Source organism: Buteo buteo, chromosome 11 (assembly GCF_964188355.1).
Source record: "Buteo buteo chromosome 11, bButBut1.hap1.1, whole genome shotgun sequence".
In the NCBI taxonomy this organism is placed as follows: Eukaryota; Metazoa; Chordata; class Aves; order Accipitriformes; family Accipitridae; genus Buteo; species Buteo buteo.
In genome coordinates, this window is record NC_134181.1 from 31,857,156 (window position 1) to 31,883,453 (window position 26,298).

General features: G+C 47.5%; 1 protein-coding gene across 1 annotated transcript; it reads left to right on the plus strand.

The window, feature by feature from the left end:
* Positions 1–5,852: 5,852 nt before the first annotated feature.
* Positions 5,853–25,489, plus strand: RFLNA (refilin A). The gene is made up of 3 exons (XM_075041427.1): positions 5,853–6,488; positions 17,686–17,795; positions 19,974–25,489. The coding sequence occupies exons 1-3, from the start codon at positions 6,279–6,281 to the stop codon at positions 20,305–20,307; spliced, it is 654 nt and encodes a 217-aa protein (XP_074897528.1). The 5' UTR covers positions 5,853–6,278; the 3' UTR covers positions 20,308–25,489.
* The last annotated feature ends 809 nt before the right edge of the window (positions 25,490–26,298 follow it).

The following is a 26,298-nucleotide window of genomic DNA, read 5'->3' on the forward strand; positions in this document are numbered from 1 at the left end:
CAGCCCATTTGGCCTCTGCTAGCACCAGGCAAAGCTTTAGTTCTTTGGTTTTGATGCCTTATTCAAATCCCGCCGCAGTCCCTCCACACGCCAGTTCAGTGCTTGAACAGGCCCATTGGGGTTGCAGAGCGTTCCCTGCAAGCGGGCAGAAGGGCCATGTAAAAATCAAATCCACATGACTGTATTTACAGGCAACCAAAGAGAGGGTTGCTCTTCCAAGAAAAACTTTTCCATGTAAAAGAATTCTTAATCTCCCCTTTGACTGTCATTGTTGAAATGATGGCTTTGCAGGCTTGAAATTTAAGACCCTATCGGCATCTGTTCTGTTAGCTGTGATTTATGAATGGTTTCGCTGTTGATTATCCTCCAAGATTACAGCACAGCAGCCCTGACAGACAAGCAGAGGAAATTTCACAGGATAACGGGCAGGTCCTTCTCCAGGGCAAGGAGGTGTGTTTTGACTCAAGTATGTAACATTATCAGCAAATGCCAACTGGACTCCACAAGTAATCAAATACTCTGCATGTAGCACCCTACTCAAAGGCAAGCAGAGTCAGCAGAAGTCTTTATGATGACTTCTCTGTGCTTCAGATCCTTTGCTCATTCTGTAATACAGCATTCAGGGTTTTTTTTTTTTGCCTTGACTGTGGCACAAACTGTGCAAACTGCAGTCAAATGTGAGAAGGCAACATTTGTGTATAACCCTTTGCATGTTCTTCAAAGATCATCCTTTACTGCAGTTGCAAAGTCTACTATCTTGCCTGGGAGATGCACCGTCTTTATGTCAAGCCCAGGATATTCAAAGGAAATTTGCTTCCTTTGATTTATTGCCAAGAAAAGGCACTCCTGACCCCAGAAAAGGAGATTTTGTGGTTTTCATTCTCATTTCCTGCTAGACAGTTCGTTCCAAGTCGCTGCTAGGAAGGACTGTTTATCTGGTGAGGGTAACAGGGCCAGGGCAGGTGCAGCCATGACTTGAGAGAGCTGCATAGCATTCCAGTGCAAGACTGACACAGTGCTAACAGGAGACAGGAACAAGCTACAAGGCCTTGTAGTGACTTGGCAAAGCCATACCTGAGGATGCTGCAAGGAGACCAGGTATCTCCTGAGAGAAGCTCTCAGAAACAACTGCCTATGTTTGTTTCCTTCTGGGCTGTGGCCTTCACTGGACCAGACAGCCAAGACTGAGACTCCAGGTGGAAAAAAAAGTGGGGGCTGCCTAAAAATAAATGAGTAGACCTCTCAGGAGGTGATTTTATCTCTTGATAAATGACCTCTGCTTTTCAGGCAGAAAGGTTCCGTTGATTTGAACTCTGCCATGCTGCCCTGCAAAATGAATCATTATCGGCATGTGGTTTCCAGGTCCAGCACTATGGATGTGCTTCCTGCTCTTTGTATCATCATCAGGACCTGTGCAGTGAGCAGCAGTATGCCACTCTCATGCTTTGGATCATATTGGGCTGAGGTGAACAACTCTGTGAGGTGCCAGCCAAGGGTGATCTGGGCCTGACGTACCTGGGTCCTGCTTTGTGGTCATATTCCTCTCAGTGATGCTGCTGCTTCCGTGCCTTTCAACGCTATTGTCAGGAACACGCTGCAGAGAGGAAAGGCTGCACCTCTTTGGAGGGAACCAAAGCGCATAGTTACATCCAAGTGTGGCCCAAGCCATTCTTACTTGGACTAGTTATGCTGTGGGTGTTCTGAAGGATCAGGTTCGACAGTGAACCAGAATGGACATGCCTAGCATTCTTCCCATTTTGCCACCCAGCCTGCTTCAGAAAAAGTCCTGATGTAGGTGTTTGTATCCTGTCTCTTTCTTCCCTCACTGTATTTGTCTTTCAAGCCTGGCAGCAGTGGAAGGAAACTTAGCACGTGATGCTGACATTCTGCCATGTCTGTGGGACGGCAGATTCCTAAAGTACTCAAATCTAGCTAAGAGAATAGCTAGGAAAACAGGAGGCAGAGGACTCATCAAAGCATGGAGAGGCTTGAATCCCAGTGGATTCAAGGAGGGATACCGGCTTTTATCCAGAAGCAGGGCTGCTTAAACCAGGAAGGCTGTCTGGGTTCCTGCCCCCACTGCCCACACAGTCCCTCTCTCATGACTTCCCACCTGTGCTACATCATTTTGTGCATTTCGATCCAACCATTCATGATATATCTTACTAGTGTGATGTTCATTGCCATAAAGGGCTGCTGGATGTTGTAGCACAGTTGTGCTGGATACATGAGCCCAGCCAGAACCTGGACATAGGGGAGGAAGGCAGAGAAAAGGTCAGGGTTGTAGAGAGGCAAGGGGATCCCAGGAGTACCACCAGTGAGAGGAGTGCAGACATGAGTCCCATGGTACTTGACAAGGCAGGCAGTAGCAAAGAGGAACAAACATCCAAGCATGTGGACGAAGTCACAGCACTTAACTGAGGGATCTCTGAAGACCACATAGCCCTCAGCAGATTTTGGTTTGTAAAGGCTCACCTGGAAACCTCAGACACAATGAGCTGAATGGAGCTTGGTGGCCCAGGGTGCAGATCACGTTGCATCCCTGATGCTCTGCTCATTACCTGAGAAGAGCTGTCAATGCCACATGCGGTATCACCAGCCTGGCACACAGCAAGTCTCTGGTTCTGAGCAGCACCGAGCCCCTGCAGCTCCCAGCAAAGCACAGGGGTTTCTTCACATGCATTTCTTTACCTGTTTCAGGACTGGGCCTGGGGATTGCATTTTATAACAAAATAGACCAATGAAAAAAAAGCTGGAGAAGCTCTGAGAAACGTGTACTTCATAAAGCCCTCTTTAACTGATGTCGTCAGAATTACACCTCTGCCTGAGAGTGAATCTTAACAGGTATAGTGCTGCTGGAATTTTCCGTAGTTTTCTGCTACTTGACTCCCCACTCATTTATTGTTGTTTTACACTCAAATTCCCAGCTAGGCAGGGTCATTCCTTCAGAGTTAGTGCTGGTAGTGGAGGCTACTGTCCCGCAGCCCATGCCTTCACACACTGCTGCCCTTGTACCACTGTGTTTGCACCTGTTTGTCTACACTCAGCTGCTTCAGAAAACTTCCCTCCAGACTTTTCCTTCCTCCTTGTCCCACCATACAAGGGCCCAGTTTCCCTGTTCCCAAGCCAAGACACAGGAATGTACCAGTCCCTAGTGATTCCTTCCAGCAAATTAAGAATTGCTGAACTAAGGAGGGTTTCAGTAGAGCAACACGGCCTCAACTGAAAATCCCGCACTTCTTGTTTTCCTCCTTCGGTAGGGCACTGTGCAATATTTACGTCCTGTTTCAGCAGGTCTAATTCTACTACCTCATATGTACATCTGTGTCTGCACACTGTATCGTTCACTGAGTTTCCATTTAGGCAAATTTTCACTGGCCAAGATCTGGATACTGTGGCTCCAGGAGGACTTCTGACCAAAGAACCAGTCGTTTCCATCACAGCTGTCAGGACAGGAGCATTTCTTACCACCTGCCCACCCTGTGGTTTACACAAGAAAGATCCATCTTGGGTGAGCAACCCACTACTAACTTTAAACAGAATAACAACAACAACAACAATAATAATACCACCATAATATGTGTACATACATGCCCTGCAGAACAAAAACAACAATCACAACAATACCACCACAATATGTGCACACACATGCCCTGCAGAACCCAGCAGCAGTTTTGCCAGTCATAAGTGAAGTCAATAACCCTACAAATTCTTGGGGATACTCAACAGTGCCTAGTGTTTCAACTGTTTAGAACTCAGCAAACCCTAAAGCATGAACACCCACTTCTGTGCTGAACACATGTATTGTACTGAAATTTACCTTTAAAAATATGCGTTATTTAGCTTCAGGAAAAATTGGATTGTAGTTTCTCAAAACAAGAGTCAGAAAAAACATAGTCTCCCCCCAACTGCTCCCCAAGCTAAAATATACCTATCTAGGAGTAAAGGATAGCGCACTCACCCCTGTCCAGTGTCTCTTTGTCCTGCTCTTTTTTTCTCCTTGGAGGAAAGCAGCTCTGAAGACACTCCTTCCCCTTGCACATACGGACTTGCCAGTTCAGGAGAGGGGCAGGGGAACAGGGCTGCAGGGGAACTGCTGGGCTGAATGCTTGAGTTCACAGTGTTAACTGGCTGGAGAATCCTATTTTGTGATAGGTAGCAAGCCAGGGCCTAATTTATGGAAATTTTGACCTTCGGTCCTCTTTGACATTTTCAGATTAGCTGTAGCCTGTGTGAGACATTAAAGCCCTTACAGTAAGGGGCTCTAAATCAGCCTGTGCGGCTGCTGGAGCTGACGAGCGGGTCAGAGGTAAGAATTCACTGAGGTTCGTGTGTGGGCTGCTCGGTGCCTGTTTGACATTTATAAATCAGCGACATTCCTCTGCACAGCTCAGTGCATACAGATCACTTCAGTCACTCTGAAGAGGGCCCCTCCTTTCAGTCAAGGGTGGATTTGGGCATCCTTGGCCTTTCCTTTTGACTTGAGCAAGAATATGTCTAAACAAATCCAGCTTTACTAGCTGGCGAGTTCACCTACCACCATATGGTGTGACCTGCTTCCCTCAGGAGGATTGAGGCCCTTTTAGGATCAACCTATTGCACCGATAGGTGTAATACCAGACCCTCACATTTTCATCAGCCACCACAACAAACATCGTGTTTGACAGTTTTGTAGCACGAACAGCCACAGTCCCATTCTGCTGGGTGCTGGGCCAACAACTTGGACCAAGAGGAGGCGGCCAGTTGGATTTCAACAGTTTCCCATGGAAACCTATTTGCCACGAATAAAGCTCCACTGGGCTGAGCCATATGAGTGGGCCTGCCCCAGATTTCTCACAGTCTAGACTCTATGTAGAAAGAAAACATGATGAGAAAAACACAGCCAGGGCTGTGGACAAGGTAACGTTAACATCAGCCAGTTATTGTGCAATAAATGTCCGTATCGGCTTCAGCAAGCCTGACGTGTTTAACCACTGCTTGCTTCTCTGAACCCTGAGGGTCAATATGGACTCTCCGTTTCCCTCAGTGCCGGCACTGCCTCTGGCACATGCCGCTCCTCCCGGCTAGTGGCTGTGTTGGGATTTGGAATACTCCCCCATTGCATTTATGGTGGAACACCCAACGGCTGGGATGGGGAGGCCAGCTCCTCGGTGGTTGTGGACCAGCAGCTGTGGAGCCAGTCGAAGAAAGAGACTGTGGTTTGGGCTGCACTAAGCGGGAGGTGTTAAGGACTGCCATGAGGGTATGGCTGGCACAGGGGCTATGGCGGGCTTGTACACCCCGGTAGCCAACACTGCCACAGTCACCCGCTATCCTGGTGAAGCCACCCTCAGCCACCTCAAAGCGAAGAGGGATGATGGTTTTTGAGAAGAGTTCTTCCCTCATGCCCACTCGCCTTGACACTGAGGGGAAAAGCTGCGTTGGGAGGTGTGGGGGTGGCAGAGGGATGAAAATCAGAACTGAGGGAAAGATCTGACAGAACTGAGGGAAAAATCTGACAGAACTGAGGGAAAACTCGGACAGAAGGGAGGGAAATCGGCGGAGGGAAACCGCAGCTCTGTGATGGCGGGTGGGTGGGGAGGCCCCTCTCCCGAAGGCCGGGGGTACCGCCGTGTGCGGGGCTTGCCTCGGGTCTCCTCGGGGGGTGACGGCCGGGGGCGGAGGGGGGGGGGGGGGGAGAGAGGGCGGGCGGGCAGCACCAGACGCGCTCCCCGCCTGCGAAGTGCCTGAAAATGTGCGGCCGGGGCAGAGCTGGGGGGCCGGGGGAAGGGGAGGGCGCTCCCCGGCTCCCCTCCCACCCTCTCCGGATAAATGGGCCGCCGGGAGGCGGCGGGCGGGCGGGCGGACGGCGGCAGCCTGTGGACGAACGCGGCCCGCCCGTCCCCGTCCCCGTCCCCGTCCCCGTCCCCCGCCGCGCCCAGCGCTCCCTGCCGGCGGGGCCGCCCCGGGCTCCGCCGCACGTAAACGGCCGCATCCCCCGCGGGTCTGGGGCGGGGGGATCGGGCCTTTCTTCCCTTCCCCGGGGGCCGCCTGACGGGCGGGGGGCGGCGGGCGGGCAGGGCGCGGGGGCCGGGTGGAGGGAAGGCGGCCGGGGTAGCCCCGGTCCGGCTGGTGCTGGCTCTCCTCCCCGCAGCAGGCTCAGCCCGGGCTCCGGCAGGCTGGTGGCGGCGATCGGGACTCAGGGGGGGCCCCCCGGGCTCCTTTCCCCTTCCCTCCCTCCGCGGCGGGCGGCGCTGGAGCATTTTCTCCCGCTGCGGCCCCCTCGCTGCCCCCCAGACATGGTAGGTCACCTACAGCTGCAAGGGATGGACGAGAGCCTGAAGGAGAAGAGCCGGGAAGGCTTGCTGGACAGCCCGGACTCGGGGCTGCCCCCCAGCCCCAGCCCCCCTTTCTACTCCCTCTCGCCCGGTGAGGGCCGAGCTGGGGGCAGCGGCGGTGCGGACCCCCCGGCCCCGGGGCACCGGCGGGAGGCCAAGGACGGCAAAGTGGTAAGAGCCAAACCCTGGGCGCTGGGCTCTGTCCTCTCCGGGCCCCGGGGGGGAGAAAGTCTGGCTGAGCCCCGGAGCGGGGGGCAGCGAGGAAAGGGCCTGTGCCCACTGACTGGGGCACTCCTGGGCACCCCGGCCGCATCCCTCCTCAGTGCCCGTCCACCTGTACTGGTGGACGAGGGCTTTCCCAGGCTGATTGTGCCCCGTGGTGGCACCGCCACTCGTGTGCCCAGGCAGGGGGTTGGCCCAGTGCCGGCCGGGGGTTTTCTGATACGCTCGCAGAAGTGTTGGCAGTTTGGCTGGGTGAACTCTAATAACGGTGTGGGAGTGGAACCCAGGTCTGAAACAGGCTCCCCTGCCTACCTTAAGAACGGGAAAGTGTAACTGCTTCTCCGTGACACTGTCCTGCCTGGTAGATACAGGTTGGAGCTGCATCCGTCTGGACCGAGGCAGGGGAGTTGGGCTCTCCACTGTCGTTACGTTCTGGCATCCCACATTTGTTTTGTCAGGAGCGTGGAGCCACGTTTGCTGGAGCCCTGGCTGCAAGAAAGACAAAACTGACCATTAACTCGGGGCAGGGTACAGATGTCGGTCCAGGGAGTTGGTATGGAGACACGGTCTGGGGAAGGTTGTGTGCTGCTGCCCTTTGCAGGAGTGGGGTTTTGTGGCGTGAGTCTGCGTGAAAGGTTTGTGTGCTGCATGGCCGAGCAGAGCAGGGTTAGTGGTTTGTAAGCTCAGACAGCTGGCAGTAGCGCTGTAGATTTCGGTTAGCCTGACGCAGTGCCAGTGAAGCGGTTGACTGTGGAGTAGGATTTGGGTAGATTTATTATGACTGTTATTCTGCTTTATTTTGTTTATTTCTATCCCTTAGCTATAAAAACTGTTTTTAAAACAAAGTTCAGAGCATAAGCTCTGCTGGTGGAGGTTTTTAAAGGATGATGAAAGTTCTCCCCCAGGGATCTTTAAATTTTTTTTTTCAACATATATAAAAGACATTTGTAGGTGTATTCAACACAGTTAATTGGCTTCTATACGGAATAAAAACTGCAGCACAAATATTTCCATGGGAAAAATTTATCTACCTATGGATTAGTGACAATTCAAAGACTTCTTCCTGGCAGAGACATTTTGCAATGACTTCTTACACCCTCATTTACTTTTTCAAGTTCTAAGGTTGTTTTAGCATATTATTGAAAACTGCCTTTTACTCCCGAACATGCCAAAGCCTTCCCCATGAACAATGACTCCTTCTTACCAGACTACAGTGGGTAGGGTGTGAGGTGTTAATTATGAAAATCAAATCTCAAACCCGCTAACGCTGCAGTTCCAAATATGGAGCCTTACCTGCAGATGTCTGGGCATGTGTGCCATCTTGATGGAACTGTTTATGTACAAAGAGTTACTTACCCACATGCCTCTGATTTGGCAGGATCAGGCTGTTGCTATGTATTTGAAAAATAAAATGTGGGAGGAAGATGAATGAAGGCTTGCTGGACCAGAAGACAGCTGGGGTGGAGGTGTCTGCAAAGCTCTTTAATGGGGATATGACAGCCTCCATTCCAGTAATATGACAGTTGGCCACCACTCCTCCCAAGAAAGCCCTTAGATATTGAAGATGAAAGAGCATGAAAAAAACCTGCTTCAGCTCTTGGGATGTTAGGACTGAGAGTTTTAGTGCTTGAGTCCTACAGAAAAGAAGTTATTCCTGTGATCTGTGTAAGGCAAAATTAAGTTTTCCAGTTATTTTTAAATTTTGATCATAAATGAACATTTTACACTTTTCAGAGGAACTCACACTATAGATATTTCCAAATTTTATATCACATTGCAACAGCATGGCTAGCCCTGGGCTCCTGCTGTTGTTTGGGTGTGGGTTTCATACATAGTGCATATTTCCATGCCCTTAGTAGATACAGAAGATTGCAGAGATCCTAACACTGAAAACAATTTGATTGTATTATTTGGAGTGGTGCAGGACTGTGCTCTTTAACTGTGACTGTTTGGTACACTGCAAAATAATGAAGTAAATAGGAACTTTCCCTCTATTTGACTGTACAGAGAGTTTCACTTCTCATTTCCACCCTTGCAAATACTGTACTTGCAGCTGTTACTAAGAAAGCAGGAAAACTATGGAGAGCATTGCTTGCTTCATACTTCTAAATTTCAATGTCTAATTAGCTTTAATCTTGCCATTTAACAAGGACTTGCAGATCTATGAGCAATTATGCAATCCATGAATGTGCTTCTGTTTAACTCTACTACTCTGCTGTTCATCAGAGCATGCAGAATTGGCAAATCAGTAATTGCAGCTATTTGCACACCAAGGCATGCTTTTTTTTAATCGCCTGTTATATTAGTGTTTGTTTTGCTTATAAACGTGACAGAGCCAGGAATGCAGCCTGCACTCTTTGTGTTATAATACTATAAAACCATATATAAGCTCAGTCACTAACGGCCAACATTCTAGTATGTACGGTTGCAATAAATTGCTGTCAGGTGAAGAAAACAACATTCCAGGTCTGTGGGAAGTATTTCATACTATTCCTTGCTGCAGACCTTTCAAAACCACTGGTCTGAACCCAGTTGCGTTCTTTTGCAGTCAGCAATTTTGCTCCAACTTCACAAATATGTTGAAGAATTTTTCTGCCCTAGGACAGCTCTTCTCATACAGACTAAAATGAGATGCATGCCCTTATCGAAGACTTTCTTGTGTGTAAAATCTGTGCTCTCTCTGCTTTGTGTTATTAACTGTGACTCTGAAAAAGTAAACTGTCTTCTCTTTAATAAGCATGACTTTATTTCAAAGACAATGCACCATTTATTCACATTTAACCAGCCAATTTGGCTACAGCTTTGGGATCCAAGAAAATATGAAAGGCAATTTAGGGCCAGAGTCATAAATACCACAAGTTCAACACCATTTAGGGACTTTTTTTTGTTGCATTTTACTTGCAGTGCAGGAGAAATTGGCTTTTATTTCTTCACATAAAATCCATGTAGGGAGTTTGTCAATTGTTTTGTGCTTAAGTGAAAATATCCTAATGAAAATAGAAGGTGACTTTTACCTAGTTCTGACTTTTAAATCTGAAACGTGATTAAATTGATTCTCAGGACTTGGGTTACTGAATTCTCTAGGCTTTGCATGTAATGCTGGGCCAAAATGAACATAAATACAGTGAAATAAATCTCTAATAATATGCACAAAGAAGCAGGTAGGGAATGAAATGACATCAAAGTAGCCAGATCTGCTTAGAGTTCTCCCTGTTGTTGTGCTGGGATATAGTTTTAGGCTAGAAGAGCTGCTTTTGGGCTGTACTGAAATAAGTGCTTTGCATTCAATAGCGTAACTCCTAATGGTTATCGGGGAGATCAGGATCACGTTCATCTGCAGAACTATCAGTTGTGCCTTCTTGAAGCAGCAGACTTCTTGTCCCTTCCGAATGCTGTTGCCACTGCAATGAGTTCTGCCACTGCAATGAGTTCCTTTTTATTTGAAAGTATTTGTGCATTCAGCCTGCTTCACTGAGCACTGACTTCTGTAGGACAGTGGATCAGCTGTCATATGAATGCTCCCATGTAGGGAATTTCTACTTACATTCAGGAGCTGTGTTGGACAACAGTGCAATGCCAGAATCAGTCTCATGTGGTGGGAGGAGATTCCAGCTTCATCTCAAGTACAGAGGAGGAGGATACCTTCCCCCTTGGCACAGCCTTCACAGGCATGGTCCCAACGATGGGGTCCAGGTCAGCATGTGTGCCAACCCTGTTGGATTTGTGGCTGATATTAAAAACAAGCACAAAAACAAAACCAAAAAACACCTCTTCCTGACATGTTTCATTTTGAAGAGCCCTTGGGCCAGAGAGCCAGCATCTCATCCTACACTGAAAGCACTCTGGGAACGGGGACTGTCTTGTTGGGTCTGAGTGGGGAACATGGCCATTGAAGGGTTTGCAGGCAATATGTAACTTCCAGACCTGCCAACACCTACAGTGAAAGCACATGGGAGAGAAACGCCCAGCACCCCCAACCTGAGCCAGCTTGCAGCCCTCACACGGAGCAAGTGACATGACTCTCCAAGCCCACGTGGGTCCCAGCAGCTCTGGGGAAAGCCCCAGGCTTGTGCGGGGAGCGAGGCACCCATCTGGTACAGCGGCAGGGCTTGCCTCAGGGGTTGGCGTTGGCGGCCCGAAGTCCTGACCCACTTCTGAACCGCTCCCACGGGGCGGGATCCTGCAGGAATTCCCCTGGCGGAGTTGGCGGTGGTTTCAGTTTCACGCCTGCGTCCGCTGCCTGGCAAAGGGTAACCCCACCTGGCTGTCCCCTGTCCCTTGGCCCCGTCCAGTTCCGAACACACACCCGCTCCTCTTCCTCCTTGGTCCAACGCCAGCAGTGAAGGAGGGGGAATGGCTCTGGGCCTCACCTAATCTGCAAACCGTGACACATGTCCCTTCTGGGCAGATCAGGGAAACAGTTATAGGGGTCTCATCATCTACTCTGAAAAATGTATCTGTATCTAGGGTGGTGTCTTCTAGCTGTTTAATTTCCATTGCGTCCCTGTGTAACGCTGTGGACAATAAGCAAAGCCGCACACATTTCCCACTTGAAATAGAAGAGGGAAAGGCAGGAAGGATGTAATTCTTTGAAATAATAAAGCCCAGCTTTCTACCTGAGGTCTGCATTTACTGTTATCACCTCCAAATATAATCTCATCCGGCTCTAGTATAAATTAATCGTAACGTGCAATACGCGAAGATATTGGGAAAATAAATGGGCTGTTAAACAAATACTGCTTATCGGCTAGACCGGAGAATGTAGATGTGTGTCAAATAACTCAGCCGGATCTTTCATTATAGCTGTAAATAACAGCTGAGTAAAGTGACATTTTCATGGACCTGACATGTTACCATAGTGGGAAAATGTGGTGAGAGATTTGCTTATGCCCTAGCTGAGTTAGGAGCTGGGAATTTGGGAAGCTGTATCCTGGTTGTAGCCTTGATGCTTGGAAAGCTGTTTCCCCTTACAGTCCCTAGAGATCTAATGCTGCATCTTAGTGCCTTCCACATAATGACCATCGCAAGAGGAGTCGGTCAGTTCTGGTCCTTCGTGGTCTCTGGGGAAAGGTGTTTTTTGGTGTTTATTTATTTCTAGCCATGTTAATTTACTTCCCTTTTTGTTGGTTTGCTGCCTGGGATTTGGAAGCTAAAGAATAGTCGGTCTATTTCAGGCCAGTTTCATGGCACTTTTTTTCCTCATCTTTGTTTACTATTTGATAACTCTGCTTCCATTCTTCTAAGTTACCCCAAATGAAAAGTATCTTAACAGACCCCACTGACTCTACATAATTATTAGGGGTAAAATAGCATTATTCTGCCCACTACATTATTTTTGCTGTTGTTCAGAACTCTGCGATCTAAATACCCCCAGGAACCAGTCACTGAGATGGCACTCGTGGCAGGTACAAAGCAATGACATGGAGCTGAAGGTTGTGTGTCTGTCCTAAAGCAAGAGCCCCCCATAATACTTACACCGCCATAAAGGAAGTACTGTTAGTAAGCTGTAGATTGAATTCCGTTCAGCAACCAATTTTATCTGTGTTTATCTATGTGCTACTTGAAAAAAGCAGAGTTTAGCTGCCCAGGCCATTACATGCCTGAAAGGCATCAGAGTTAAGACAGAAGGAAAAATGCAGCCAAACAAGAAAGCACTTCAACTTTTTAATAATACTGTAACTCTTTGCTGGTTGAAACAAATTACGTACTGGAAAGGAAATAAAAATGATAGCACATTTAGTGCTTAATTTTAACCTTGGCTCTGTTTTGAGGCCATAACATGTACGCATGGGGCTCACTGTTTGATCTCTCCAGTATCTTCCCCTTCGCCTCCTCAAGCTTCCTGGACTACCAGACTCCTCCTCTCCCTGCATAAAGATTACAGGGTTGTGGTGGCTTTTGCAGAGCTGCATCTGATAAGTAGCAGCACAGCTCCAATTACTGGGGACAGATTAATCAAGTTCCAGCTGTAACCTTCCAGCACAACAACCCTAGGGTTTGTTCTTTGGATAGACAGACCTCGACTGTGGATCACTTGTGGACAGCCTCGTCTAAAGACATGTAGGTTTCTCCTCTTCACCATAAGTGACCCCCAGTAGCGTGCAACAAGCTCTGCTCTCTGCCAGCCCATCTGTGGTGCAGGGCAATAAAGAAACTCACCTTATTTGTCAAGTGACCAGAGATCGCTGAGCGGTTGCTAGAAATGAGCCAAGGATCATAATTTTCTCAAGGGAGCTCAGCAGTCCAGTGTTCCTCTTCTTTCAACCATTCCTGTGCAGAAGGAAAATGAATCGAGTCAGTATTTTTCTGACAGGCAGAACATTTTTGTTTTGTTTTTACCTTAAAACAGATTGGAAGGAGCTGGTGTCAAACTCTTGCCAAAAGCCAGCTTTTGACACGTGCCAAGCATATAACATTTTTGCCCCAAAGACAAATCTTTTGGAAAGCTCGTATCCCCTGTTCCTTGCTTCCCAACTCCAGGTGAGATGCAGAAGCAGACACTTCAGAACATCTCTGGAGGTGAAACAAAATTTTGCCTTTCAGTTGCTGCTATGTAAAACCTGTGCTTACTGTTTAGTGACCCTTTCACTCGGTGCAAGCAGTTCATTTGCTTGTTTGGTGAGCAGATGGCAGGGTCTTGCAGATGATCTCTATTTTTGGACCCTGCTTTCTAAGTTATTTACATCTTCCATTTGCGGACTTCCAGGTGACTTCAAGGTTTCTGACGTGCAGCAACTCATGGTGGTAGATAAGTGTGAATCTGTAATGGTCTCTGATGGGTGGTGGAAGTTGCTGACTTTGGCTTGCTGATGTTCGTAATTGTTCCAGCTTTCTAAATTAATCAAGCCAAGCCTGCAGGTCTGAAGTTGATGCTCATTTACAGCATGTGAAATGCATTACGAAATGCCTTTTGCCACCCTTCCCTGCCCAGAGCAGGGTAAACTATAACCCACAATGGAAATAGTCTTATCACCACTTGGTCCAGAACTAACCTGCAGAAGACTGAATCCTGCTCTCGCCAAATTCAGTGGCAACTTTTTGACTCTGATTGATTTCAGTCATGCATGACAGAGCCTCTGTTTCTCCATGCACACTGGTATTGTTTCTGCAGCATGTTCTTGTTTCCTGTTCCCTGCTGTGGGACTTGTGATTTCAACAGACAGTGTTTGCCTCTGGGCTCATGCTTTGACAGAGCGGCACCCCCGGCACACAGTGGGCTGTGAAGCCCGTTCCTGTACAAATGCTGGGGACCAGATGCCCCAGCAGCGTTCCTGCTAAGCCACAGGAAGGACCTTGCCTCCTGCATCTTCGTCTCTGGGGATGTTCAGAGCACACTTAGTGTCAGCATATGTTAGCAAGAAGTGTGAAGGTTTGTTTGCCTGGAAGCACTGAAATGGCTTCCTTAAAAGTGCACTTTACAGATGCCTGTTAAAAGATCTGGATTTCTCCTGCATTAATCTAGCAAAGAAGCTCATAGTTACCATCCATCCAGATTTGTTATTTGGCATTTTAACAAGCTAGTCTGCATCTGAAAAGCAGCTTAATTCACAACAGTTCCATTTTACCCAATCTTCAGTTGTCCCTGGCCAGATGATACTCCCATAGGCTAAACTCACAGTAAGACAATATTGGGGTGCCTGTGCAGCTCAGATCAGTGCTTCCCAACCTTTTTTCTGGTTATCTAAGTTTGCAGTCAGTTTTGGCAGCATGGCCTGAAAACATCTGTTGTTTACAAGCTGGGACAGAAGAGCTTTCCCAGTTCTGTTCTACCTCTCCACTTTTTGGGCAATTGGTACCAGAGTGTGAAACTGTCTTTGGTGGTTGTGACTTATTTTACCTGTTATGGGAAACAGCAAACCACCAACTTGCTGATTACACTCAAAGAGAACTATTGCCCCACCCCAGCTGAGGTGAGCATCGCAAAGGCTCCCCAAAGGCAGTGCATGAAGAGAGCAGCATGTGCAGAGCACTCCAGATGCACTTTCTTAGGCTGTAGGATCACACGAAGGAGGGTGGGGCTGGGCATGGACTTGGGTGGATGTCCTCTGAAAACCATCTGGGTGATGCTGGAAGAGGCAGTGGTAGTCCAAGGGCAGGGGCTTTCCCTTCAGAGCCTGTTGCAAACCTGCACCCTGGTCAGCACTGGTCAGCAGTGTTGTCTTCAGGATGGCATATAAAAGCCCAAACTGCTTATAAGTCAGCATTGTTTTGTGCTGAGAGTCATGGTTCATGGTAAAAATAGGACATTCAATTATTTTTCAGTAAGAAGTATTCATACCTTTAGGTCTGCTCTTCATGAGACAGGACAAGGCCCACCTTTCTGCCTTGTGCAGATCAGTGGGAAGTTGGAAACACCTTTTGCTGAGCTGAGCTTTTCAAAGGGAGGATCAGAGATGATAATTTTCTCACCTCATCTGCAGAGACCAGTTTGGGGCCTTTTGGACAAGACCTCTCCTTAAGTGGGCACAGTGTAAAAAGAGGACAAGTTCTCAGCTGGAGTTTTGCCAATGTCAGGTATGGCCACAGGAGTATAAAGAGAAAGAGAACCGTGTCCTGAAGGAGGGACAGGTACCCCCAGCCTTTCTTCCTTCACCAGTTAAAGCAATCTGCATCTCTTTGCAGGTGAACCCCCAAAGGACCAACTTACTTAGCTGCTGTTCGCAGAGCCCATGGTGCACATGGTGTTTAACTCCTGCACCCAAATGAACCTTTCCTTGTGTACAAGATGTCTTTAGAAAGAGCTTTGGCCATGTGCAGACTGTTAAAAGCTGGAGATCTGCACCCTTGTGAACTAAGGCTTGTCTGATCTAAACAATTCACATTTCAGAAGCAAAGAGGTTTATTTATGACTAGAAATGCTGCCCTTGCCCTCCCCTGTCAAGAGTGTTGAAAGCAATCCAGGAATGAACTTTGCCTTTTGGCCAGTGTTTGGTAGTGAGGGTGAACATACCTTTTCTTTTCTTCTTTTTTTCCTCCCCATACCTATGCAAATACTGTCCTTTTTTGGCAATGGAACAGAAATACTCAATCAAAAAGAGTGGTTGGCCATTTTACTTTACAGTTTAACACAGTAGTAAAGTGCAGGGATATTTCAGTATGGAAAGAGTAAACAGCTTTATGGTTTTGGGACACAGAATTGAAGGGCTTGGCAAATTCAGATGAAGCAATGGCGTTTTTTGCCTTAGCCTAAAGCAGAAAGCCCAAGCCGCTAGAGAAAACCAGACCTCAGGTAGTAGGAGCTGATGCTGTTGAGTGGACTCAGCAGAGCTTTGCCAGTTAACACCAACTTGAGGGATAATCATCTGGCGAGCATTTGGGGACCTGCATGTTGTACAGGGTAGGGCACAAGCTGCAGAACCTCTTACCCAGTGCTGCCAGTAGGAGCTGGGTCACAGCTCTGCTGTTCCCTCCTGTACCACCCAACCAGAAGATGCTGGGGAAGGTGGATCGGAGTGGCATGGGAAGAGCAAGCCAATACAAGAGCTGTATCCTCAGCTATGTCAGTGGATTCTGTGAGACCTGAGATGATCTTACTGACTTACAGTGATGAAATATGGCTGTGATTCTAGCACATATGGCCTATGCATGGTGGAGAGTGGAAAAACTCCATGAGCTTTTCAGCCATCTAGAGACCTTTCAACCCTGCACACAGGCTGCCAGCCATCTCCTTTAAAGAGATGCTGTGTCCCTGTATGTCATAAATTGCTGCCAACAGAAAAGTGGTGGCAGAGACCAAAACCTGCAATGACATTTTTCCAGGAGGTCAGGATTAGGCTTAATTAGCTGCTGGGCTTGGTCCAGACACCAGACACAGGACCCCTATATGTGGGAACTGATGTTTAAGAGCACTCCAGTAAAGAGAAGTGGGATTACTCATTTTTTTGGTGGGCAGAGGAGCCTAGGCTGGACTGTGACAATTTGTCAGAGTAAGTAACTTCAGGGTGTAATTAGTCTTAAAAATCCAGTTTTCGGTGTCATGAATTGGAGCAGCTCCATTCATTAAAAAGTTCTGGCTTGAAACTGTTTTCCTGCATTGCAGAGGCCACAAGGTGCCCCAGTGTCTCAGCTCACACTCAGTTGTGCATGGTTAACTAGAATGTCCCTTGGAGCATGACAGCCGTTTTTGGCACAGAGACTTCAGCGACAGCAAGTCTATCACTTCGCCTGCTGGATTGTTGCAAGGGATACATTATTTGCAGCATAGAGAGAGAGAGGTATACATATATATAGAAATACATATACACATCTCACTTAAGTAGACTTACATCTTTTAAGTCAGCAGACTTAGGCCTTATCTCTGTGTTACATCAGACTAAGAGCACTTCTCCGTGCTGGTGTACTTTGAGTCTTTGCAAGATTTGTTAATTCATAACAGTGAAGGCAACATCAGGGCTAAAGAAACCCCCCAAACAATTGCAATTCCTGTGAGAAACAAGAAAGGAAGAAGGAAAGGAAGGGCTAAATTTCAACAGATCCTGCAGCATGGAGTGCCAGAGATCCGGGCAGAGTCGCTTACCTGGGTGATGTGCTGGGCAGAGGGAGGTGGAGAGGGTGGTGTTGGTGGGTGGAGGGCAGCTCGCTGCGTCGCATCAGCCCTGGGAGCTGGAAGTCAGCCTGTAAATTGATACAGCCACAGGTGGCAGATCAGAAAGTCAAGGCATCTTAAATACAAGGCCTGTACGAGGCTTGTCTGTGCGAGAATGGGGTCCTGTTCTTTGCTGACCACCTTAAGGCTGTTTTTTGGCAACTTGACAATGGTCCTCCCCTTTGACCAAAGAGTGCCTTCCTCAGTGTGATCAACGCTCCGCTAACCTGGGGCCCTGCTACAAACCTGGAAAAGACAGGGACTGCAAGGGGGAGCTGAATGATGCTGGGAGTGCAAGCAAGGTGAGCTTAGCTTGCATGAAACAAAGTTGGTCCTGATGCTGCCACAGTCACCTGTTCTCATTGCCAAAGAGCCTGTCACCTGCAGTGACTCCCATGGGACTCTGAGGAGATGGAGTTCATCTCTGAGGAGATGGTGTCTCCTCCTGCCAGTGCTGAACGTGCTGCTGCTGGCTGCTCAACTCCCAGCCACAGCACATAATGAACTGTGCCAGCCTCATCTCTTGTGTCCCAACACTTGCTGTGCTCTTCTTTCCTGCAGATGCCTTACCTGCTTCTGAACCCATCCATGCCGGAGATGAGGCCTCGAATGTACCCTGTGTTTTTTGGAGAAAGCATTGAGGTCAGCCCTGAGCCTGTGCAGGAAATCAGGTACAGATGGGATAGGGTGGCTAGGCAGGGATTTCTGTCTTTTTCCTGGTGCTTTTCCCTTTGCAAAAAATTAAAATGCGTTTACAAATGGGAGTCATGGTTATTTTGATGGGAAGGGAGGGACAGGTGGGAGGGTAATGCCTGAATTAAAAAGGCACTGACAGCAGCAGAAGCGGAGGGGAGGAGGCAAGAACTGGAGGGAGGTTGTAAGAGAAGTTGGCTTTCCTTCCAAGGCCAGCTCAAATCCAAGGCTATGAGAGAAAACCATTACCATCTGTAGGCTTGATGGCCCCCACTAAGTAACCTAATAGTCTTTATCTTGTTCTCTGCTGACATGTATCCTCAGAAGAAGCAACACCCTTATAACTGGCACTTGGTTTTGTTAGCCCTTGCAGCAAAGAACCAACATTAGACTAGCCCACAGAGACAGAATGATCTCCTCCTCATGAGGAGGTGGTCCCTCAAGCCAGTGATGGAGGTGTTCTGACCTCCTGTGGGGCTGGTGCTGTGGCCTGTGGATAAACGTATGTCTCTGCTCTTCCTTCACTCTTTTGCTGGTCTGGAATGTACTGTGCAAACAGCATGGAGCAGTCACACACAGCTTGGGGCAGGGACAGTGGGAGGACTGTAAACCCAATTCCCACCCCCCTCAACCTATGCAAATGTCTTTCTGGAAATGTACCCCAGTAAATCTCTGCTTGCTGAGGAACTGCTGGCGGGCATGTTTTTATGGTGATTACATCGGAGTCTTGTTTTATGTGTGCAGAATGACTTGCTTACACCCTAGCTGTGCAAAATACATTACAGCAGCTCAGATTACATGCAGAGCACAATCAGTCAACCCCCCTCCGGGTGGAGGTAATGACAAGCACACACCCAGCTTTTAATCTTTTTTACGTGGAGCTGCACATTCCTTGGCTGCTGATTGCCAGAGGAGCACTTGGGGAGCGGGGAAACAAGTGAAAGTCCTGCTGCTCCCCATGGCCAGGGGTTCTAGAAAAAGCCCTTTACATGGCCTGGTGTCCATACATCCCTTCTGGATGCCTGCAGAAAACAGGCAGGGCAGTGACATCCCACAATTTGTGGGTTCTTCATCTGACGGCTGTTAACATAGCCACTTCCTTTGAGACCAATGCAGCATCTCTTTGTTTTACCTGCTATTTGACCATTGCTTGGATTTTTGGGAGGCCCCAACAAGCAACCTCACCCCTCATCTCCTGGCACTCTGATTTTAGCTAGCTTGGGCATCTTTGTGTTCTGATGGCAAGGCAATATAAAGATAAAAAACCAAACATACAGCCTTGACAGCTCAACAAATGTCCATTACACCATGCTTCTGCTATCTATGAAAACCTTATTTATGGCATTATTTTCCTGCCAAGCCAGAGCTTGCATGGACGACAGGGCCTGTGAACGCAGCAGCAGGCATGAGTAGGTTCCTCCTGACCCCAATGTGACATCCCATGCCCATGGCCCACCAGCAGCATCTATTCAACCTGGTCACTGGGGCAGTGACACCCTCCAAGCCTAGCACTAGCAGCAGGGAGTGTGGTGAGACCTGCCATGAGTCAATGATCAGGGAACCTTTGTTTCTCAGGGACCTTCAGCATTTCAAGTTGATGCTGCGTGGCTGTGCTTGGTTAAAAATGCTCAGGAAAAGGCTGGATCAAGAATTTTTCTGGGGTTTCAAGCTTTTCCTGCACAGTCCATGGATGAATGTCCATTCCTCAGTCTCTGAGCTACCACAGCTGAGGGGGTTTCACCACCCCTTGATGGCCTTTGCTAATAGGGTGTTTGCCTCCAGTGTAGCTCTCAGGGCTGAGCTGAGGCCCCAGTGGGGCCCATGGAGGAAACCAGAGGAGGAAGTGGGTTGCTTGGAGCTGGTGCAACAAGGTCTTTTCTCTCCTAGCATGACCAGGCAGGCTTGGTCTTCTGTGCTCATGCACTGCAGAAATGCTGAGATGGATTCACAGTAAGGTGGGGTTCCACCAAGATTCACCAGCAGGAAGGAGTCCTCTTGGCCCTCCACTTTGGGTTGTAGGGTTGGCAGCTGCCCCGGTGTCTGTGCAGTAAGAGGTCATAAATGTTGCCAGCTCCAAAGGGTTACAGAAGAGTCCTGCCTATCTTCTCTCCTTTACTGCCTGGGCTGTGTCACTGATACCTTGCTGTCCTCTGTAGGTGCAATTCTGAGGTGAAGTACGACTCCGAGAAGCATTATCGGGATGACATCTTCTATGGCCCTATCCCCACCGTCACCACCTACAGTGAGACAGTCATTGCTGCTCCCAATTGCACCTGGCGGAACTACAAGTCCCAGCTGATCTTTGAGCCTCGCCAGAAGCCACTGAGGTTTCAGAGCACGACCATCATTTTTCCTAAGCGTGCCAAGAACATTTACCGGACCACCCTCAACTACAGCTTGGGTTGTGCCAAGCGTTGGTTTGCTTCCAGTGTGCAGCTGGAACTCTGCGAGGAAACCAGCCCGTGCGTCATCTACAGCGAGACCCTCTGATCTGCCACTGGCAACCTTGTGACCTCAAGGAGGCTGTGGCCTTTGCTGGGTCTCTGGCTGGGCCTTCATTGATGGCGACTGAATATTAATGGCTGGAGAACACGTCGTCTTGGGTGAGGCTGAACTGGCTGGGAGGAGGCTTGCAGGGCATGGGATGGTTTTGATCAGTGAGAGGCTGGCTTGTATTTCGTGACGTTCCTGACATTCATGATCTGGATTTTATTTTTGGTTTTTTTTCCAAGCATATCTATTTTTGACTTGTGTCTAGATGAAATCAAGATGACTAAGGACCCTATTACCCATAGCAGAATGCTGCCTCCTGAGCTCTGTAGGTCTCGTCTAGCACATAGGTGAGACTCGGTGTAACCTTCAGAGCTATTTTGATCTCTGCAAAGGGAAGACCAACTGCAGAGTCAGTCTCCAGTCTGCCCAGCATACACCAAGCCAGGTCTCTTAGAGTTTAAATGCAGAGGAAGTGGTTATTTGTATCAATACATCACAGCTTGCTCCAACAGCTCATCTGGGAGATAGCTGCAATATTACACCACTGCAGTAACCTCAGGCCTAACTTACTGGGAGGAGTGGGGACTGTCACCAAGAAAAAACCAAAGAAAACAGGCACGCACTGCTCTTGCTAGCAGCTAGATGTTTATATACCGTAGCAAGGCACAGCACAACCAGGAGATGGGAGACAGGCCTACCCCAACATATGGCCACCTCTTCTGTGAGCCCAGCCAAGAGTATGCAGGGGAGATTGAGGAAACTGAATAGCTGAAGGGCTATTTTCTAAAACTGTCCAAGTGATTTAGGAGCCCAGTGCCCTTTTTCAGAAGTACTGTCAGTCCAAGTGTGCCATGCTGTTTGTTGTCTCAAACACCCAATTTACAGGGATCTTTACGCACTTGCAGCCCTTCTGAGTTTCAGGGTATGGCTGTATTACAGAGGGGAGCGTAGTACAGGAAGATTCTATCTAGCTTCAAAGAAGCCAGTGCAGGGTTAACTCGTAAGCAAGGTTGCTCACCCTCTCAATAGTTTCCATACCTCCATACTCCTTCGCTGACTGGAGGAACAGCCAAACTTTCTCAGTGTAGAGCTTGAAGTATTGAAGAGCTCAAATCCGTCCAGGTTTTCCTTAATCAGCCAGGCTATAGCAATTCAACAGGTACTTCACAAACAGCTGAGCTGTCTCTGCAAAAGGATCAAGAAACACTGAGAGAACAGGAGTCACTACAGCCATCCTAAGGTAAACCATTCCCCACTCAGGAATCACATCTCCTGGTATCTCTTCACTTTGGTAGCTCACTGAAAATCTGCAAGAACCTGGATTCCCACAAATGTATAACCTTTGAAAATAGCATGGAATTGTCTCCAAAAATCTTACCAAGAATTTTTGCATGCTGCTTAGAAGAGTCCAGACTTAGAAAATAACCGCACAGCTCCGGAAATTAATTTCCAGCTTTCCCTCTTCTAAACTTTCCATTTTGTTCCTGACTTGCTGTGAGTCTGATTGAGTTATTTCAGAACACAACTGAACAGCCAAGTCAGAAAACCTGTTAACAATGTCAACAAGATGTAGCTGATTGCCCAGAAAGAGTTGACGCACAAACCCACAGAGATTAAAGAAAATATATCTGAAAAACTTAAAAAAATAAAATTAAAAAGACTTATAGAGATACTTTTTCCATCAGTTTCAAAAGGCAATTGGTAAATGTGACCAGAACTGTGACCTTTATGAAACAGAGTTCTCTTATTTAAAATGAAGCACCATTTTTCCACCAGAAGTAAATATAAGGTCTTTATATACAAACTTAAATCCTGACAGCTGAAGCATCATTAGTACTGAAATATGTGTGCTATGGCAGTGATGAACTCTGCCTCTCTGTTCGGGAGTTAGGACTTGGTAGGGAGAAATCTCTCAAAGGATTTCCAAGGCTTCCACCTACTGTTGAATTCTTTTCAGCAACACAGAAACAAGGATTATATTTGTTATTGGTCAGATTTTGCTGTCACTGACTGTCAGCATCAAAGCCTGGAAAAGCAACATCTGCCTCCAAAGGGATTATTATACCTGAAGCAACCCTTCTCCCCAGAGCTCCAGCAAATGTGAGTGCTGCGGAGCTAGCTTAGGCAGCAGGGCAGTTGAAGCTAGGATGAATGTGGTCCCAAGTGCAGTGCAAGTTAGTGATGCACTTACTTGCTAGCTCATGTTGAGGTCTATCCTGTTTCGCCAAGTGCTGGTGAGTGAGCCTTGTGACCAGTGGAAATACTCATCTGCTGTCCTGGGCACATCGTGAAGGCTCTGGAGGGCTCTATCCATGCACCTGTGAGAGTCTGTAGCAAAGGGGGTAGGTATCCAAGCGGAGCAACAGTGTAATCCAGGTTCAAAAGCAGGGCCAATACTCATACCCAGGAGATCCCTGCATGATGACAGATTAGATTGCAGGCACCTCCACTGAGCAAGCATGGAGACAGGCTGACCTCCAAGCTGAAGGGATGCCAAAGACTCCCTATTCTGACCATACATCAGGCTTTTCTCCTGTTAACAGCTGGATTATCCCCCTGCTCCAAGCACAAAGCTGCAGTTTTTGATCACTCTGGTCTTTGAGCCGGACAGGTTTTCCCCAGAAAATATTTTTTATCATAGCCACCTGCAGGCTTCTGCCCACTTTGTCCGCTGTTAGCTCTGCTTCCTAAACATTGGCCGCAACAGAAAAAAAGAATTCAAAGAAGGCCAAAACACTTGTGCGCAAATACTAATCCAGGGGAGAGACTTGAACCTCAGCCTGGTCTTCCACCATGCAGGGACAGGGGCTGCTAAGGCAAAGTCTCACAGGTGGATGTGACCCCCAGGAGGGTGCAATGGAGGGCTGCATCCTTGGCACCGCAGGGTCCCCACACATCCAGGCCAGGCCTCTTTGAAGCTTCGTGCTTTGTTTTCTCTGCAAATAGACTAGAAGTGACCTAACATGCTCCTGCCCCTTTGAGCTTAAGCAGCTTTTCTGGTTTTGCCATGTCAGGAAAAAAAAAGACAGAGAGCAGCTCAGGTTTCTAGGCTGCAGAGCACACTTTGAGCTGTGTAGCCATGGACAGGCCGTGGTGGGTTACCACCCTGCACCACATCCAAACTGTGGCATTGCCAAGTGCCTGAGATCTGTAGAAGTGGTTGAAAAATACCTTTTTATATGGTGTCTCCCATGGGCCCATCACAAGCGGCTTTTCTTCTCAGTGAAAGCTGGCACTGGAAAGGGACTTCGTTTTTCCTGAAAACAAGAAAATCACAGAGGGTCAGGTCTTCACCCTTGCCTGGGCACAGATCCCACCCTGCCCATCCACCCTCTGTCCCTATTGCTTCTATCCCTGTGGCTGGGTTAGATGGTGGTAGAAGAGCCAAAGTTCATCTTGCTCATGACTGGGAAAAGTGATGACATTTTTTTGTTTTGCTTAAACACCAGAAACTGAATTTTGTGTGTGTGTTGCCAATTAAGAATTGCTCTGAGCAGTCAAGCAGCGCCGTACTTGTAGTATGTTTGTACATCTAAAAGGAACTGTTAGTCCCACTAGAGAGGCATTTTTCTTTTAAATGGAGCATTATTAATCTCAACCAACAGATCTTTGTTCATATATATTTTCTCAAAGATACAAATGATAAATTTAGACCGTGGAAATACATGCTTCTTAGAAAGGTGAGTTTCCTTGAGCAGCTGGGTCTGTGGCTACACAATTTCTCCCCAAGATCCTAATGTGCATGTTGCCCACAGTCCTGTAAGCCTGAGGGGTAAAGTCAGACTCTGCCTTTAGAAATTATTTTCCATCAATAGTTATTTTTGATCAGAAACTTTCCCAGACGGCATCTGTTTTTTTGGGGGGGAAGGTTATTTTTTTCAATGTGGAAAGTCACTATCTCAAAGGTGCAGGGTTTGCCTTTCATCCCCTTCATTCCTGTGATTGTTTTGCCCCTGAATGCAACAGAGCATGCTTGTGTCTGGTCTGCCTGCATTGCTGTCTTTGCATTTGGGGCCAAAAAGAGGGAACCCGAAGTAAACATTGAACTTTCAGAATCTGCAGAATACTTTGCACAAACCGCAGAGAACAACTTTGACCAAAACAGTTTACTGCTTCTTTTGTCTTTATTTTTTTCTTTTTCTTTTTTTTTTTTTTTTTTTACCTAAGCCAGCTCTACTTTTCTCAATGTGAAATACAGAGAGATTCGCACCCTAGGTGCCTACTTTCTGGAAATGATGAAATGAGGTTTGGGTGTTGATAGCAGTGTTTGAGTGAGCTGCTGGTCAGAGAAGTGAATGCTATTTACTATTTATGTTGAGTGTGTCTTAAAAAAAAATGGGAAAGGTCACTAGAAGGCTAATGAGCAGAAGACTTTGTAGTGTAAACTGAAAACTAAAGGCTGCGTGAATCTGATCTAGAGGCGAATGGTTCTGTGTGTGAACACTGTGAGCTAGGATATTTAGCCATTGTAGTTTTAACCTGCCTTTTTTCCTGTAGGGAGGGGCATCCTTGCCTTCTTTAGAGCTGAAACAAAATCAGATCCATCCTCTGTCACAGTCATTCAGTCCACTGAAGTCTGTCAGCATCAGTGTCCCCAGGCTTGTGGGGGACTGTGTGTATCAAGCACACATCCACAGAGCTGTGCCTCTCTGGAGATGGGGGAACACTTTATAGGGAATGATGGATCTTGTTGTGGGATATTCACATTTCTACCACCAGATAAACTCTGCTCCCTGAGTATCACCCCATCACTCACAAATTGATCTGTTCTGAACATGTCCCCTAAAGCTCTCCTATAATCATTGTATTTTGTAAGTCTTGGGAGGCACTAATTCTTTTTCAGATACTGCGATGGCCATCAAAATGAGCAAAGTATCCTACCATGTGAATTGTGACCTGAAGATGGGGTTGGAAGGTGTTTGATGGTTAGAGAAGGAAGAGAACATACAACTGGTGGAAATGCATAAGGATGTGTCATATTTTTATTTTTGTAAGTAAGTCTGATTCTCTAAGTGCTTGTAAAGTACTTTACTGTTGTATATGTGGTGATGCAGTAGTTCACAATATCCTTTTATTTTTGTATATTCCCTCCTCCACAATAATCCCTTTCTGTTCAACTCATAGAGAGTAATTTAAGAAGACAAAATTTATATATCGTAATAAAATGCTCAAACTGTCATGCTGATGTATCCAGAGTTTCCTTCCTCTTCCTTATCCATTTACTTGGTGCCTAATGCCCCTTTCCTATCCAGAGGGAATGTTTTTGGTGTGTCCCTCCCTTGCCTGTGGATTTCAGCCCAGTTCCCCTTGGTCGGGAGGCTGTGGTCTCAGACAATCAGTGCTGTGATGTATAAAACCTGCTCTGTCACGTATGCCCAGGGAAAGTTGAAATATCAGAGGGCACAAAACTCATGCTTCCTGCAGAGGCAGTTTTACCTTTCAAGATTTCACTAGTCGGCAGTTTCACCATTTCTTCACTTGAAATTTTCCTCTTCCTGCTTGATCTTGTTCTACCCAGCTATGAAGCCCTGGTGTTCAATCTAGGTAATTCCTCTCCCAGCTTTTCCATGGCCTTTGAGGGCAGGAAGAACCAACATAGTGCTTATTTCATATCCAGGTATCCACATCCTAGTACAGTATCAGGACCCCTGCTACGTTCTGGCTTTCCAAATCACGAAGGCAGATGGGTTGCATCAGGGCTAAACCCCTGCCTAGCCATCGAGTGCATTTTAAAGCCATTGCTGTAAATGCCTCAGGCTTGCCAGCCAGCTATTAGCAGAGTGCTCAGCTGTATTCCAAGACCTAGGATGTCTGCAGGGAGAATCTGACACTAATCCTTATGGAAAAAATCATATTGGATTTATAGGGATGAAGTCAATAGGCTTGGACGAAAACGGTTGTTAAACTCTAAGGAATGGAAAGGAGGAGGAAAGCCATGTTATGCAAGAGGCTTGCTTCAGGTGCACGGGAAGTGCCCATGTCCTCATT